Source organism: Leucoraja erinacea, chromosome 7 (genome assembly GCF_028641065.1).
Source record: "Leucoraja erinacea ecotype New England chromosome 7, Leri_hhj_1, whole genome shotgun sequence".
In the NCBI taxonomy this organism is placed as follows: domain Eukaryota; kingdom Metazoa; phylum Chordata; class Chondrichthyes; order Rajiformes; family Rajidae; genus Leucoraja; species Leucoraja erinaceus.
The window spans coordinates 19,953,442-19,971,549 of NC_073383.1; the positions used below are offsets into that span (position 1 = coordinate 19,953,442).

The following is an 18,108-nucleotide window of genomic DNA, read 5'->3' on the forward strand; positions in this document are numbered from 1 at the left end:
TGAATGGAAAGAAAATTTGTCATGGTCTCTAATGGACATGTTGGTGTTTCATTATGTCCAGTTACAGCTGCAGGACAATTCGTCACAATTTGAGTTTATAATTTTAGAAGTGCAGTGCACACATGGATCTCAGCTGTACATTGCTCAGAACTCACAAATAAATTATAAAGATGCTGTTATCTATTTCATAACTGCAAAAGGTCTAAAGTTTAACAACTGCAGTGAAAATATTTTCTACCTAAACTTGTACAATCATTTTGAAAGCTAGCAGCAATAGCATTGTGCACATTGAAGAGAGTATAATTCAAGTAATGAGAACAATTTGCGGAGAAGTAATAGAATAATTGCAGTAACTCCTTCCTTAGTAGAGAGCAGGTAAACCAATTTGGCAAAATTAATTTGGAGGATGGACTCTTTGTATGTATTTTGAACATTTCACTGGACCAACAAGAAAAATAGCTATTTCAACCTTTCAGTTTAGTTCAGTTTAGTTTATTGTCACATGCGCCGAGGTGCAGTGAAATGCTTTTGTTGCGTGCTAACCAGTCAGCGAAAAAAAACATGATAACAATCAAACCATTTACAGTGTATAGATACATTATCAGGAAATAACATTTAGTGCAAGGGTAAAGCAAATAAAACCCAGGTCACCAATGAGTTAGATAATAGTTCAGGACCACTCTCTCACATAATGATAGGCTTCGAAGGTGAAATAGTTCAGATATTGACTTTGATTACAGGTAATTCTGCTATAACACCCTCCCCCTCCTTGCAACTGACTGAAGCAAAAAAGTGTTTGAAACAATGTTACAGCTTAATCTGTTGAGCTTCTAAATGCATGAATCTTATATCACTAAATCCAGTTTTTTTCAATTGTAACATCACTTAACTGCATTCCCTTTTTTTGGCAGCTGTAACCCTTACCCTTACCCTTGTTTTAATTACGTTTAAACATTCCTGCTCTAATGTTCTCCCAGCTTGCCATTTGTGAAACTACTCTTTATTGGTTGAGGTCATCCAACCTTAATACAGTTTGTCCCAATTTGAACCAATGATTGTTCTCTCATTAATCCTGTTATTCCTCACCTACATTGAATTAAGTTTTAAGATAAGCCTCAATATTAGAATCCTCATTATTGTCACAATCTTCCTTTGCCCGGCCTCTCCCTTTATATAATCTCTTCCCAGCTAAATTAAAATATTTTCTTCCCTTAAATTTTGTTCTTTCAAGCACTTCCATTCTGGGCTGATGCTGCAAGGGATCAGTTAGCTCCCACAGCCTTAACCTCTCCACTCCGCTGCCTCAACCACTCTGTCTCTTTAACTCCCTTTCTTCCTTTAGTACAATTCTTATGACCTTCCTGTGCAAGCTTTAAACAAAATCTAACCTAATAAATGAATTAATGTTATTTTTGTTTAATATTGTTCCTCTAAAGCACCCTTCAGAGTATTCCAGTGATATCTGAGGCAGTGTGATGGGCAGTGGAAATAGGATATCTAGGTCTCTGTTCATTTTTGTTCAGTGTTGCACATAGGTGGTGTGTTGGCACAGCAGGTACTGTTGTTGCACCACAGTTTCAGCAAACCATGTTTGATCCTGATCTCCAGTGCTGTATGTGGAGTTTGCATTCTCCCTATGACTGGGTAATCTGGTCCCTTCCCATATTTTAAAGATTTACTGGGTGCTTTGTTAATTGGTTACTGAAATTTATCCCAATTGGTAGCATAATCAGGGTGGTGTTAATGGGCATGTGTGAGAGAAGAGATTGCATGGAAATTAGTGAGGAAATGGGATTGATCTGAGAGATGGCATTGACACTGTGGGTCAAATGTCATAGCAAATGCAAGAAACAGGGAACCAATGACCATGATATTTTATGTGATTCAAATCAAACATTTTGAACATGATAAAAAATATACAATGACACACATTAAATTCACCATTTATAACTTATTTAAAAAACCCCTTCTTAAATGCAATTCAGAATGTGTTTTACGAGTTTAACTGATAGCTTGCCGAGGATGATATCACAAATGGTTGCAATCTGCAGGTCGTTGATTCAAGGTGTTCTTCAATAATGGTAGAAATTTCAAAGGTCATGTTGAAATTAAGATAGTACATTTTGATCAATGTAACTCTCAAACTTTCAGATAGACCATCGATTTCTGATTTGTGTTAGTTCAAATCCTGTACATTTATTTTTGCAAGTAAACTAGCAAAGCCAACAATGGATTTTGAAGTTAATGATTTTAAAGTCATTTTTCTGTTTAAAATTATTTGTGGGAGAGTCACGAACAAGAGGACATATTGACCAAATGAAGGGCTGATCAAGATGAAAGTGTGTTTTACTGTCATATGTACCTGCAATAGAACAACACAATTCCCTCAGGCAGCAGCACAACTGGCCTTGAAATGCAATACACACATATAATATATAATAAACAAGAAAATATTCAATAAATTGAGAATTACTTTTCTCAAGTAGTGAATTCTGTGATTCTCTGCCCCTGAGGGTGGTAGAAGCCAGATCAGTTGATGTATACAAAGTGGAGCTAGATAAATACTTGAATAATTGAAACATTGATGGTTTGAGGGATTTGCGACTAGCATTGATTAGGCATGATCATATGGAATGGTGAGACAGGCTTGAGGAGGGGCTCAGTGGCCTAGTTCTGTTTCTATTTTCTTGTTTTCTTGTATTTCCAAAATACTACATATAGATCAATATCTTCACATTTCAAGTGGATGTTTTACAGTTGATTTAATTAGCCTGCAGTCACCAATTTTATTACACATGCAAAATCATGATAATAAATCAGGTTGAAACATAGGTACTAAAACATTTGTTTATATCTTGAGGATATGGTTATTCAGCACTTACAGCTCAAAGAGTATATAAGTACCGTCTCTATTATTATATTAGAGCAATTAAAATGAATGCATCCAGGGAATGTCCATTTGATAATCATGTTTGATCTGAAAAGCATCAGGCTTAGTGTGTCTCTGTTTACCTCTAAAGGTCCTGAAGAACCAAAGAAAATTGTGAAGCAAATAGTAAGAAAACATAGTGAAATCCTTGAATCAATAAAGGAACTAAGCAATGGTTTAAGAGATCTTGAATCAAAACTGAACAACGTGGTAAGTGCAAAAATGTGTTGGTGTTCATTGTTATTTCTTATTGTTGAGAATTTTGCTTGACTGACAATCAGTTATGGAGAAGCAGAAACTGTCAGCAATTAAATATTGAGAGACCAAGTTTCCAGTTTCAAATACATGCAGACTCTGACCTGAGAACACCAAGTATCCAGTCTCCTGTCACTATAGCTCTCTGTGATTCCACTACCAGTTGTGCACCAGAGCATCAGGGCCAATCAATGTGTCACAGTTGCTGCTTTCTCCTCTGAAATGCCATCCCCAACCCCTGAACGCTATCCAAAGTAGTATACGTTACTAAGGGGAATGGCCATTGGGAAATCCTGCATTTCCTGTCTACCCCTTCTACCTATTCTGCTGGACACCCATGTATCTACGGCCTGTAACTTCAACATGACCACTTTATAAAACATTCTGTCTACAATGCTCTCAGCATCACGGATGCTCATGAGCAAGTACAACTGAAGCTTGAGCAGCACAGTTGTATTGGGACAACTGTAGTGGATGATAGTCAATCCACTTCTGGATTCTGCGGTTAGTCAGGAGCTGCAGCTGTGCACATTTTCCACGGGTGTGGTCTCCAGGAACACTGATCTCATCAGAACACTGATCTCACCAGAAAGAGCTGCTCTGATCTCATACATCCTTCAACATCTTCAACAAACCACCCTTTCCTGTTTGTGTCAGAATTTACCAGTTAAGATGAAAGATCAACATATATAATGTAGCTCACTTTTTCTATTTCCACAGATGCTGTTTAATCTGTTGGGTATTTCCGGCCTTTTTTCCCCCCCAAAGTTCCAGCACCTGCTGTGTTCTGCACCTCTCATTTACAGGATTTTTTTAATTCTTTCCTATTTTCTTATTCAGCTCTTTATATTTACACCTCCTCCAGAAAGATCAAGTATGATTAACAAGCCTTTACCAATTTCTCTCAGCCGGTAGCACCAACAACATTTGTGTTCGGGATTATTCAGGGGTGATAAAATAAGGTGGAAGTAGCACCCATTAATTTGAATCAGGAACCAGTCTTCAAAATATCTGTTCTAATGGACTTTGAAACTAGTAATCAGTTTAATGCACATCCCTCTTTATTCAAATCTTTAATTACTATTTTTACATGTGATTTTGTTCAGCAGAAATGAATGCAGTTTTGGTTATTTTTATTTAATTTATTGTTCTACATAACTGGATGCAGTAACTAATTGAATGGGGAGAACATATCAAAGGGATATCTGTATTTTATGTCATAATACCTTTTTAATAATGCTTCTGAAGTAATAAATAACATTTTATTATAAATAGCTGAGAAATGGAATGCAAAAGTAAAACGAAAATGTTGGAAATACTCAGCAGGTCAGGCAACACTTGTGGACAGAAAAACAAAGTTAATATTGGTGGTTGATGCCCTTCCTTCTGAACTACAGCAAATTAGAATATTGCATACAAATATACATTATTGATCAATATTCTTTGTACTTTCCTCATTTATGGTTATGGTTGAAATTTCAAGTAAACTGTATGAGGAAGAATGATACTGATAAATACAGTGAAGTTACAATTATTGTTATGTTTCTCCAATTTCTGATAGACGGATTCCAATAATTTCATCCAATCCTCACACGTAGATCCAGATTTGCAAATAACACATCAAACAATGGAGCAGCCTGAGCAAGAAAAGGCGATTAAGGCTTCACCAAAATCTACTGTGGAGTCAGCTCAAGTGGTAAAAGAGAACAAAGAACTAAAGTTGGCTTCTATGCATGTGTCAGACCACTGTCGTGCTCTTGGATTACCCACAGAAGATAACCAGGGAAAAACAGATACATTGAAGATCCAAAGAGGCATAAATTCTCAGTGTTCTACTGCCATTTTGACCCAGCCGTTTAAAATGAAGCTTTCTCAGACAAAAAAAGCTTTCCCTACAAATTATTTCTCTGATACAGAAAGAAGAGTTTTTGCTCTTCAGCTTGCAAAAAACACAGAAGAACACACAAAACATTCCACTGGAAATTTTGCAAACCACTCGCATGTTTCCCAGTCAAATTTTCCCAAAGAGTGTCAAGTAGAAGAAACTGAAAATGAAGGAAAATTGGATAGTCAGCCCATCCAAGAACAACAATTTCCATACGACCATGTATGTACTCCTTCAAAATATCAATTAACAATACTACGACAAAATATTGATTAATACATCATAAAAACAAGGTTGGATAAATTTAGTTAAATATGTTTAGACATACCATGTTTACATTGAGTCATGTAGCACCAAATCAGATCCTTTGGCTCAACTCGTCCATGCCAACCAACATAAACCCCCAAGCTAGTTCCATTTGCCTGTGTTTGACCCACGTCCCTATAAACCTTCCCTATCCATGTACTTGTCCAAATTACTTTTAAATGTCATCATACCTACCTTAACTACTCCATCTGGCAGTTTGTTCCATACAACTACTGGCCTCTGAGTGGAAAAAGTTGCTTCCCAGGTCTCTATTAAATCGTTCCCCTCTCACCTAAAACCTATGCCCTCTCATTCTTGATTCCCCTACCCTGGAAAAAAGGTCACCATATAACCCCATGCTCTTCAAGGAATAAAGTCCTACCCTGCCCAACATCTCCGGCCTTCAAATCCTGGCAATATCCTTGTCATTTCTTCTGCACTCTTTCCACTCTTCCTATGCAGGATGACCAAATCTGAACACAATACTTAAGATGCAGCCTCACTGGTGTTTTGTACAAATGAAGCATAACATCCCCACTTTCCCGTCTCTGTCACATCTGGTCCCAAGATGAGGCTTTCCACCCTCTGACATCCAGGTTTTAGTCATGGCTATAATATCCCAATCATATTCACACCCTGAATTAATCTGCCTTGCCTGTCAAGTCTTTAAGATCAAACTAAACTTAATCCAACCATCTTTTCTCGCTCCCTCATGCTCCTACCCATCCTAAATCATTCTGTACCAACTTTCAATCTTCCTCATGCCTCACTACTACATTGGATCCTGTCAACCTGCCAATCTAGATTAAACCCTCCCGAGCAAACCAACCTGTCAGGATATTAGTTCCCCTCCAGCTTAGATGCAACCCATCTCTCTTGTACAGATCACCTGTTCCCAAGAAGAGATATCAATGGTCTAAAAATCCTAATTCCTGTCCTCTGCAGCAACTCTTCAGCAAATTCCTGTCCTTCTGCAGCACCATTCAATCCTACGTTTTTATTCCTACCCTCAGTAGCCCATGGCACCGAGAATAATCCTGAGATCACTACCCTTGAGGTGCTGCTTTTAACCTTCTGCTAACTCTATATATTCCTTCTGCAGAATCTCACCTCTTTTCCTACCAATGCCATTTGTATCAATGTGCATAAAGACAACAGTCTGCTCACCCACCGCCTTGAGATTGTTCTGCAGTGGCTCCGAAACATCTGAGATCATGGAGGCAACACACCATCCTGGTGTCCCATTTGCCTCCACAGAATTTCCTGTCTGTTCCCCTAACGATTCTCCTATCAATTTAGCTCTGACTTCACCCCACCTCACTGTGCCTCAGACCCAGATCTGTTGCCACAGATCTGACTGCCACTGCTGCTCTTCTCTGAAATGTCATCCACCCCAACAGTATCCAACAAGTGTATACTTGTTTTGGAGGGGAATAGCCACAGAGGGATCCCTGCACTCTCTGCCTACTGCCTTACCTAGTGGTCACCCATCTAATTTTGTCTGATCAATTTCTGTGTGACAACCTCACTATAACTTCTATCCGTAATGCTTTCATACTCCTGGTCAATCTGGAGGTTGTTCAGCCACAACTTATTTTAAAGCATATCGGCCCTTAGTTTATGGGGGAAATGTTGTTAAATTTGCCATGTGTCTACTAACATTTCTCTGAACAACTGCCTGCAACTTTAGGGTTTTTATACAAATTTCCATACTTTTAGTCAGTTCTTCACAGATATTCAGCAACATACTAAGGGGATATGAGGTGACTGTGGCTGACAAAGGATGACAAAGATAGCACAAAAACAACAGAGAAGGCATATAATATGGCAAAGATTAGCGGGAAGTTAGAGGATTGGGAAGCTTTTAAAAAAACAACGTAAGTCAATTAATAAAGCTATAAGGAGAGTAAAGATTCAATAATATAAAAGTGGATACCAACATTTTTCAGCTATATAAAGAGTAAAAAAGAAACAAGAGTGGATATTGGACTGCTGGAAAATGACACTGGAGAAGTAGTAATGGGGAACCAAGAAATAGAAAACGAACTGAATAACATTTTTGTGTCAGTCTTCACAGTGGAAGACACTAGCAAAATGCCAGAAAATCAAGAGTCAGGGAGCAGAAGTGAAGTGCAGTCATTATTACAAATGAAAGGATGCTTGGGAAACTGTAAGGTTTGAAGGTGGATAAATAATCTGAACCAGATGGACTACACCCTAGGGTTCTGGAAGAGGTATGTACAGATTGTGGAAGCATTGGCATTGATCTTTCAAGAATCACTCGAGTCAGGAATGGTTGCAGAGGACTGGAAAATTGCAAATGTAACTCTGCTGTTCAAGAAGGGAGCTAGGCAAAAGAAAGTAAATTATAGGCCAGTAAGTCTGGCTTCAGTGGTTGGTAAGATTTTAGAGTCCTTTATTTAGGGTGATGTTTTGGGGTACATAGGAGCACATGAAAAAATAAGACAATCAACATGGTTTTGTTAAAGGGAGATCTAGCCTGACAAATCAGTTGGAATTATTTGAGGAAGTAACAAGCAGGATAGACAAAGAAGAGTCAGTTGATGTTGTTTACTTGGATTTTCAGATGGCCTTTGATAAGATGCCACCAATGAGGCTGCTAAACAAGAGAGGAGCCCATGGTATTAGAGGCAAGGTACTAGCAAGGATAGAAGTTTGGTTGCCTGGCAGAAGGCAAAGAGTGGGAATAAAGGGAGCCTTTTCTGGTTGTGTGCCAGTACTTGTGATGTTCCGCAGGGATCGGTGTTGGGTCTGCTACTTTTCACGCAAAGTGTTAACGATCTGTGAGGTTAGTTACTTTTCTTTGTAGGTCATTATGAGCTCTTCAAATTTTGAGTCATTTTTAGTTTTATTTAGTTTTTATATGGAAGGATTCCTGATTAATTGTGTTATTATTGGGTATGCATTTTCAACTCGGTTACAAATTGTTTACAGATTTATAAATGGCAATATTGCTACGACAACTGCTTGCATTTACCTAATAGGTTTAAAGTAATAACACACTCAGTGGGATTTCACAGGACATACAAAGTCATTGGACTTTGGAAGCTTGCATAAAGATGTACATTTTAGGGAATTCCTCAAAGGAGCAAAGAGTAGTAGCTAGGTGAAATGTACTGGGAATTTTTCAGAGACCCAAGGCACTGGAATCTAAAAAAAACTTGTGATTAAATGTGATAGTAATGTGTTTAAAATCGGAAACATTGAGGAAGCAAAGGAAATTTCTAACAATCAGTTTTAGTTATGTATAGATAGATGCAGCAGGGAAACAGCAGGCCCTTCGGCCATGCCTACTGTTGATCACCCATTTACATTGGTTCTGTGTTATCCCACTTTTTCATCCACTTCCAACATGCTTGGTTAGTAATTTACAGAGGTTAATTAACCTACAAACCCACACGCTTTGGAATGTGGGAGGAAGCAGGAAACCTGCGCGGTCACAGGGGGAACGTGAAAATTCCACTTGCGGTTATGATCAAGTCTCTGGTGCTGTGCGGCAGCAGCTCTCCCAGCGGTGCCTTTGTGCACTCCATTGTAAAACGATGTTATCTTTTCTGCTACCTAGCTAACTGATTGAATAATTGGAGATTCTGATCGATAATAATTTAGGACATTGACATGGAAACTGCAGCTGTGACTGAAACAGTATTGCAAAAATTATCGCAATGCCTCACAGGGGTATGGCAGAGATCATCGGATATAATGAACAGATCATGATGTGCATAACAATTTAAAGAAATTACTTTTTAAATAAAAGCAATTTCTTTTGCTTTTAAGGAAATTTCAAACGTTAACTTGGATGGATTCGTGAGCAGTGAAATCACAGATTCAGCTGCAGAAGATCTAAATTCACAAGAAGCTATCGAGTTACTTCATCTTTCCACTGAAGGCAGCACTGTCACAGAGGGAGATCTACAAAATGAACTTTCTGCAGATGAAATGCTGTCTGTAGAAGAATATGAATGTATGTCACCCGATGACATCTCCTTGCCTCCACTTCCTGATACTCCTGAATCAATTTTCATGTGTTCTGAAACGGAAGTGGACAAAACCTCCAACCTAAGTTTCCACAGTCTGCACGCTAGGCCATACAGTGGCCAGCCACAGAAGCAAATAAGCTGTGGCAGAATGACTGACACATTTGAACCTTCAGCACCTGTCACCTCTGCTGATAAATGGAATCTCTCAGGACCATGCAGTGAATCAGAATATCATCAGGCATCTGATCCAAATCCCCATGTTAAACCCTGCACTAAATACAGATCTGAGTCTTCCTCTTTTATTCACAGCCCACTGACAATCCCTGCCCCGAGTATTGTTTCAAACACGCTTTCACATATTTTAAAATCCAAGATGGTACCTAATTCATCAGTTTGTGATTCTAACTGTAAAGTGCATGAGAGACAACTGCAGACTTATGACATGCATGAGAGTGTAACAACCACCCAGACGTCACTGCATGATGCTAATAACGATTATTTTGGAGAAGAAATTAGTTCTAACAGAAATAATTTGTGTACTTTATCCGGAACACTAACAGTACCCCAAAATTTACAAAAATCAGTGAGTGATACAAGTCACCACACGGATATTGTCATCCACAAAGAAATCAGACGTACATCAAGAAATACAGCCATGTGCAACCTGGCTTGCACTACTCCCAACTTCTCCAAGTTGATGTCTAATGTCAGTGTGGTAGAAGGTTCTCCTGTGACCTTGGAAATCGAAGTAACAGGACTCCCAGAACCAACTTTGACATGGTGGGTAACCTATAACAGCAACCCTAGTATGCACAAGTAAAATTGCTTCTAATTGTTATCATTTTATTTAATATGAATAAATAGCTAATTGGCATGAGCCAATGTCAACATTGATCTGTTATTTTTGTAGTTATTGCAGTATAGTTCCCAGATAAAGTAAAAAACGTTAATACATTGCTTAGACAAATTTTCAAAAGACTTTATAGAAAATGTGAGAATGTTGATGCGTGATTATTTATTGTGCAAGTGTCCAGCAACGCACAACGTTACATACAAATTAAATGACTAACAACCCTTTTTTTTGCTAGCCATTAGGAATTTGATAAATGGACAGTGATTGATTAAGTAAAGGTAATGAGGGGCAGTGAAAAGGGTTTTAATGAAATGTTTGATGTGTATAAAGAAAACAGGAATTACCTTTACATTCCAAAATGGTTTTGAACCGTTTTGGCAGATAAGAGCCAGGCCTCATTGTGCTTAGAATGCTCCAACCAGCAACAGGTTACTTCTACTTTTCTTGGTATAAAGAGTAAGGTTGCATGAGGGGAAAAGCCAGAGTGGGAACGTGCTTCTTCAAAATGTGTAGCAAAGACAAAAGTGTCTGGGTTGTTAAGCTGAGTGATGGCCTCAAAATGGTCATGTCAAATAGAAGCCCAAAGGTGAAACATCTGGAGTTTGAATGTGCTGTTGGGAATTACCTTCTCCCCAAATGTGGATGCAAGAAATAACAGGGAGATGGTGAGTTTGGGCAGTACAAGAAGATGATGAGTGACAATGTGATTACGATAATGGGAGAAGAGAGCCATTGAACTAATAAGGTTGTGAAGAGGTCATTAGGTAAGTTGATAATAATGGAGCAACTAAAGCAGAAGATATAAAGAGGGTGAATTCAAATGGGCGATGGCAAGTTAAGTTGAAATGGGGGTTGAAGTCACTAAGGGGAAAAAAATCACCTGATGTAGAACCTCATCAGGGAAAGAGATGGGGTTTGGTTGGATGGGTTGTGGTTGGATTTTGAAAGAAACATAAAATAGACGATGAGTGTCAAAATAAAGGAAGGTGTATAACAGTCACAGACCGATATAAGATTTGGGAAGAGAGATAAATTTAGTAAATATTCCTTTCACTCACTTTAAAACATATTCTTTTATACCAAGGAGACCAAAACTGTGTGTTGTATTTCAGGTGTGATCTCACCAAATTGCCACAACACTTTGAACATTAAAAACATTGTAGATGCTATCAATCTTAAAACAAAAGAGAAAATGCTGGCACACTCAACAAGTCACACAGCACCTGTGGACGGAAAAACAGAATTATAACGAATCTGAAACATTAACTCTTTTTCTCTTTCCACAGATACTGCTTGACCAGCCGGCAACTTCCAGTATTTTCTGTTTTTGCCACAATATTTTATTAGGCTTACAATACAACTCTGTTGCAATAAAGTGTAACCATTTGCCTCTTTAACTACTTGCTGTGCCGCTATATTAACTTCTTGAGATCTGAATATAAATTCCAATGAATATCAGCATTTATGACTTTCATCTTTTAAAAAATATTTTGCTTTAACATTCTTCCTATCAAAATGGATAACTTAACTTTCCTCACATTTGTCACATTGTCACATTTGGTGCTGTCACTTTGCAGCTGATATAATCATTTACACAATTTACTTTGCTAACTATCTTTGTATCATTATGAAACTGGGGCACCTCAGGCTGAATCACTTCATTGAGTCATTTAAAAGGATGCCAAGTTATTGATACCCAAACACTATCAATTATAATCTGATTTTCAAATTTTAACTAATAAGCAATCTGTAATTCTTGTTATTATATTACACCCAATCCTAAAAGCCCTAATTTGTGTGCTTGTTTAACTGGGTTCCTTTTGGGATATGATTTTCCTTTATCTACGCACTTATATAACCATTTTGACTTCAAAGCATAACATTCACTGAATGCTTTACTGTCTTGAAAGAAAATGCTATGACTGTTTGCTAGGACATAAATATATATTATTTTAAAGTCCATTTTCATTCAGTTCATTCAAATTTGAAAGACCCTAATTTTTCTGAAAGTTTTGTGTTCGTTTTCTAAGGTCTGCACAAAAACAGGAGAGTCTTAAATTTACAACAGAAGTCTTTAATGTTTGACTCAATGCTGGCAGCAAGACTCGCCACAATGGCTGGCCACACACACACACACACACACACACACACACGCACGCACGCACACACGCACACACACACACACACACACACACACACACACACACACACACACACACACACACACACACACACACACCACACACACACACACACACACAACTAGGTACACAACATCTCCCTTTGTCCTGTGCAGCGCCACCTGCTTCACGGGAGGAGCAACGGGTCCTCCCACCCCACATAGTCCACCAAACATCATATTTCCCCTTTCCAGTTTGAACATCTCCATTTAGCTGGATCTCGTTTCACTCTTTTTTTTTGCGTTTCACAACTTTTGCTTAAGGCTCAGAATTAACAGAGTTGTACTCAGTGTTCTCTTTTGAACAGATATCAGTATTTGGTTTATCTGCATGCTGTTCTTTCTCCACTTGGCTGTAGTTCTTCTCAGTGGTTGTTAGCGTTTTGGATGCGATTACGATTGGTTCTTCCTTGCCGTTCGGTGCCGTTTGTGAGATTATAGCTCCAAGACCATACGGCGATACATCGGCAGCCAGTGAGATCGGCTTCGATGGGTCATGGTGCACCAAACGCCTCTTCTGGGCGAGCATCTCCTTCAACCTGGTGAATGCATGGTCACACTCTTGGGACCAGTGCCATTCGACGTCCTGTTTTCGCAGGTTGTTCAATGGTGTACACAAAGTCGGAAGTGCAGGTATGAGCTTGCCATAGTAGTTAACCTTGCCCATGAAGCTTTCAAGCTGCATCACATTTTCGGGCGTCGGCAATTTCACAGTGGCGTCCATTCTTTCTTCCGATGGCTTCAGACCACTTGCCAAGATCACATGTCCGAGATATGTGACCAGTTGTCGGAAAATTACGCACTTGTCCATGCGCAACTTCATGCCGTAGTTGTTCAGTACCGTGAGGACCTGTTGTAGGTTCTGCAGGTGTTCTTCCTCTGTCCGGCCAGTGACAATTATGTCATCCAGGTAACTGGCTACATACAGAATCCCAGCAACCAGATTGTCAACCAGTTTCTGGAAGATGGCCGGCGCCGGTCCAAATGACAATCGGTTGTATCTGAACAGTCCCTTGTGCGTGGTGATCACGAGCAGGTTTTTGTCATCCAGTTCCAGTTGGAGATACGCGTCAGACATGTTCAATTTCGAGTACTACTGTCCCTCTTGCAGCTTGACGAACGACTCGTCCACTCTTGGTATGGGTGTTGATCAATGTGCAATTGAGGGTTTACATTCACTTTACAGTCGCCACAGATGCGCACCTTGCAGCAAAGGCTTGTGAACGACAACAGTGTGAATGGTCTACATGGGTGATAATTCCCATTTCTTCAGGGCGGCCGAGTTCCTTGTCGACGGCGTACATCTGACCGAACGGAACTGTTCTTGGTTTGAAGGACTTGGGGACGGCATCATCTTTGAGTATGAGCCGTGCCTTCATCTTTGTGCAATGTCCGAGTCCAGGTGCGAAAACAGCTGGAAACTTGTCAAGAACCTTCTGCAGGTTGTTCTCGCACTTGCTGACCATGTTGCAATCCGGGGTAGATGACAATACCATAGTTGATCCAGTGTAGATCAAGGCGTTCATGTCAAGCTTGAAAGTATGGATCCAGTCGATGGCGCACAGAGATGTACCTTCTTTACCAACGATGATCAGCGGCAACATCTGTGTCATACCATTACAGGAAACGGCGACAGTGCAATTGCCGTTTGTGGGAATGGGCTGTCGTCCGTATCCTGAAGGTGGATGTTGGCCGGTTTCAGTTTTGGCGATCCGATCTTGTCCCAGATGTCCTGACCCAATAGCGACACAGCAGCACCAGTGTTCACCTGGAACTGTAGATCGATGTTCGAGACCCACAGTGAAATCCTCAGCTTGTTGGCGATCGTGGACACACCAAGCACTTCAATAGAAATGGTCTCCGCGATTTGGTTGACTGTGTTTTGCACTTTCTTGCCCTTTTCTAGCTTTCCTACGGATTGACACACTGCCTGGAGATGACCATTTTGGTAACAGGCATAACAAACGGACTTGATATACGGGCACTCGTGGTGATGATGAGCAGTCGAGCTCCACCGGTAGCAAGGTTTCGATCCTCCCCCCACAGGGGTCGGCTCTTCTGAACTGTCCCACATTCTCCGGATTCGCTCTGGATTGATCAAGTGGTTTCAGGTGTTGCGGACGAGTCTGGCGAACTGTACGCATCTCCTGAGGGAGCTTCGATGCTGTTTCGCTGGCCATTTTGTGCAATTCTTTACTCAGCAGCTCGGCCATCTTAGCACACTGCAGCACGTTCTTCAATGATGTGTCTAATTCCTTGAGAATCGCCTGCTGGATAAATGCGTGCCTGCAGCCCATGACCAGTCTATCCCTCAACGCATTGCCTTGGCACTTTTCGCAGCATAAAGTTCTAAAATCACATGCCTTTGCCTTGGTGTGAAGTTCGGCAAGTAATTCGGTGATCGATTGCCCTTCCTGTTGCACCGTCTGGTAGAAATCAATGCGAGCTGCGAGGAAATTTCGACTTTCTTCGAAATGCAGCTGCAAAGCCGTTGTGATTTCAGAATATGAGGCCTCAGTTACTTCTTCTGTAAGTAAATTTTGAAGCAGTGCAAAAGTTTCTGGAGACATTGATGAACACGAGAGCCTTCTTCCTCTGGTCGGTCGTAATTGCCATACTTTCAAAATAAAACTCAGCGCGCATTAAATACGACGACCACCTTTATCGCTCAGGATCGCAATGATCGAATTGCCGAGATGTTACTTTGAGTCCCGTTTTTAAAAAACAAAAGATAGGCTCTTATCTGGGTCTTTGGGCGCAATCCAAAGAATCCCACTCCTGACACCACTTTCATGTTCGTTTTCTAAGGTCTGCACAAAAATTTGAGAGTCTGCAATTTACAACAGAAGTCTTTAATGTTTCACTCAATGCTGGCAGCAAGACTCGTCACAATGGCTGCCCGCATACACACACAGACAGGAGAGAACTATGCACACAACATCTCCCTTTGTCCTGTGCAGTGCCACCTGCTGCATGGGAGGAGCAACGGGTCCTCCCACCTCACACTGTCCACCAAACATCACAAAAAGGTTAGCCCTTTAACACAAGGAATTAATTTTGTGTCTCCTAGAATAATGTGAAACGGTAAGATAATGACCCATGAGGTTAAACTTCTAAAGCTTGTCAGTGGTTACTTGGAGAAAAAATAATATTTATGCATGAATATGTAACCTGAATTCAAATTAATTGGTCCTGCAGTGAATATTTTGATGGGCACCCTTGAGTTTTCTGTGTTTGGGACATTGTATGCTGCTCTGAGTTTGAGACTGAATGATGTTTGCATGTTCCATATTATTTAAAAATATTGCTAATGCTTAACGAATTTTAGATGTGATACTAAAAATATTGTTTCCCCTGCCTATATGGAGAACATTTTCTAACATAACATTTTTATTTCTAATTTTATATATTTTGCAAATAAATATGATATTGCTAAAATAGCACAGGAAGTTGCTTGACATGGAAATGCACTCTTTGATTCAGGTACAAGAATGGAGAGAAGCTGACAACAGATCAGCATGTAAACATTTCACGAAAGGAAGGCAAACACATTCTTTACATTGAGAAGGTTTCTGATAAAGATTCTGGTAGTTATGTTGTGCAAGCTAAAAATTCTAATGGTGCTATCAATTCCAGTGCTATCCTTCAAGTACAAGGTAACTGCCATATCAAATGTTTCCATGTTGACTTCACAGATTGGTTCACCTGCCTTGGAATGTTATGCTTAATATACATTAGCTTGATTCTTATGTATATTCTGTTAACTTAGCTGATGTAAATGTATATCACTGCCTCTGTCACTTAAATGCCTTTCACTGTGTGTCCTGAAATATCTGCACTTGCCACAAGCAATATTTGATATCTTCTATAAATTAATTAATCTACTGTTGTTGCTGAATTGATCAAAAAATATTTGTTTAATGTTGCTCATTTAACTGAATTCATGGAAAACACTAATTTGATAATTTAGTACTTTTGCAGTAAAGTATATCTTCAGAAATTCAACAAGCTGGAATACTGCTTGTAATCAATGACACGCAAGATAGTAATATTGACCAGTTAAGAGGAAATTAGTAAAAGAACAACATGCACTGCAGATTGATAAAGGATGATAACTTGAATAACCTTTACCATTGATGCTTTTATCTCATTACATAGAGCATTTTAGAAAATTATGATAGCAGTTTCTACATCTCAGCTCTTAATATTTTTGAAATAGAGGCATTACCAAAACATGTAGAATGGTAACAATGGAAGATACATGATGATGATTCTTTCATCTTTAAGGTATGCTTTAGCCACAAATTGATGCACAATTAATTACTTATTTCAAAGATTCCAGTGGCAAGTGGAGCCCAGACCTCTCAACAGTGGAAATAACATTTGAGATCAAATAGTCCAACAATACCTCTTGTGTGTGAAATCATATGATATCACAATCCAAATTCCCATAGTCATGTGCAAAGACCATTTGAAATAGCAAAAGTGGCAGACTGAGTGGAGAAACAAAAACTTTGAATTCAAGCGTTGGAGTTAAAAAAAGTGTATTGTTTTATCATGGTTTATTTAATGCAAAGATTCATAATGCACTACAACGGCTATCTTCACTGTTATTCTTTTGATATTTTCTCTGTAATAAAGAATCTCCAGAAGCAAACTTTCTAAAATAGTTATGGAAACATAATTTGCATTAAAGCATGCATGCAATAATGTACTGACAAAACATAAATGATCTTTCATATTTCGAATCATTCATTAGCAGTTAAAGTTAAGAACATTTTGTTGTTATTATCTTTACATTTTCAACACTAATACTGCTATAAGATTCAAATGCACATTGCCAGAAGCACATTTTGTTGGGAGAATCATATTATAGACAATAGACAATAGGTACAGGAATAGGCCATTCAGCCCTTCGAGCCAGCACTGCCATTCGATGTGATCATGGCTGATTATCCACAATCAGTACCCCTTGCCTTCTCTCCATATCCCTTAACTCCGCTATCCCTAAGAGCTCTATCTAACTCTCTCTAGAAAGCATCCAGAGTACCAGCCTCCACCGCCCTCTGAGGCAGAGAATTCCACACACTCACAACTCTCTGTGTGGCTTACCACTTATTCTCAAACTATGGCCCCTGGTTCTGGACTTCCCCAAACATTGGGAAAATAGCACGTCCAAACCCTTAATAATCTTATATGTTTCAATGAGATTCCCTCTCATCCTTTAAATTCCTGAGTATACAAGCCCAGCTGCTCCAATCTATCAACATATGACAGTCCTGCCATCCCGGGAATTAACCTTGCGAATCTACACTGCACTCTCTCAATAGCAAGAATGTCCTTCCTCAAGTTTGGTAACCAAAACTGCACACAAGGTGTGGTCTCACTTGGGCCCTGTACAACTGCAGGAGGACCTCTTTGCTCTTATACTCAACTCCTCTTGTTGTGAAGGCCAACATGCCATTCGCTCTCTTCACTGCCTGCTGCATCTGCATGCTTACTTTCCGTGACTGATGAACAAGGACCCCCAGATTCCGTTGTACTTCCCCTTTTCCCAACTCGACACCATTTAGATAATAATCTGCCTTCCTGTTTTTGCCACCAAAGTGGATAACTGCACATTTATCAACATTAAACCTCATCTGCCATGCATCTGCCCACTTACCCAACCTATCCAAGTCCCCCTGCATCCTCATAGCA

General features: G+C 39.6%; 1 protein-coding gene across 2 annotated transcripts in view; it reads left to right on the forward strand.

Moving 5' to 3' along the window:
• The window catches only part of ccdc141 (coiled-coil domain containing 141), a 99,975-nt gene extending 82,468 nt beyond the window's left edge, over positions 1 to 17,507 (forward strand). Inside the window, exons 21-24 of one of the 2 annotated variants that reach the window (XM_055637882.1) lie at positions 3,021 to 3,139; positions 4,746 to 5,291; positions 9,174 to 10,156; positions 15,892 to 17,507. In XM_055637882.1, the coding sequence (XP_055493857.1) occupies positions 3,021 to 3,139; positions 4,746 to 5,291; positions 9,174 to 10,156; positions 15,892 to 16,177 (1,934 nt within the window). In that variant the 3' untranslated portion in view covers positions 16,178 to 17,507. Of the gene's footprint in view, positions 1 to 3,020; positions 3,140 to 4,745; positions 5,292 to 9,173; positions 10,157 to 11,515; positions 11,617 to 15,891 lie in introns of those variants that run through there. The other variant, XM_055637884.1, reaches the window with a different exon arrangement.
• Positions 17,508 to 18,108: the final 601 nt, after the last annotated feature.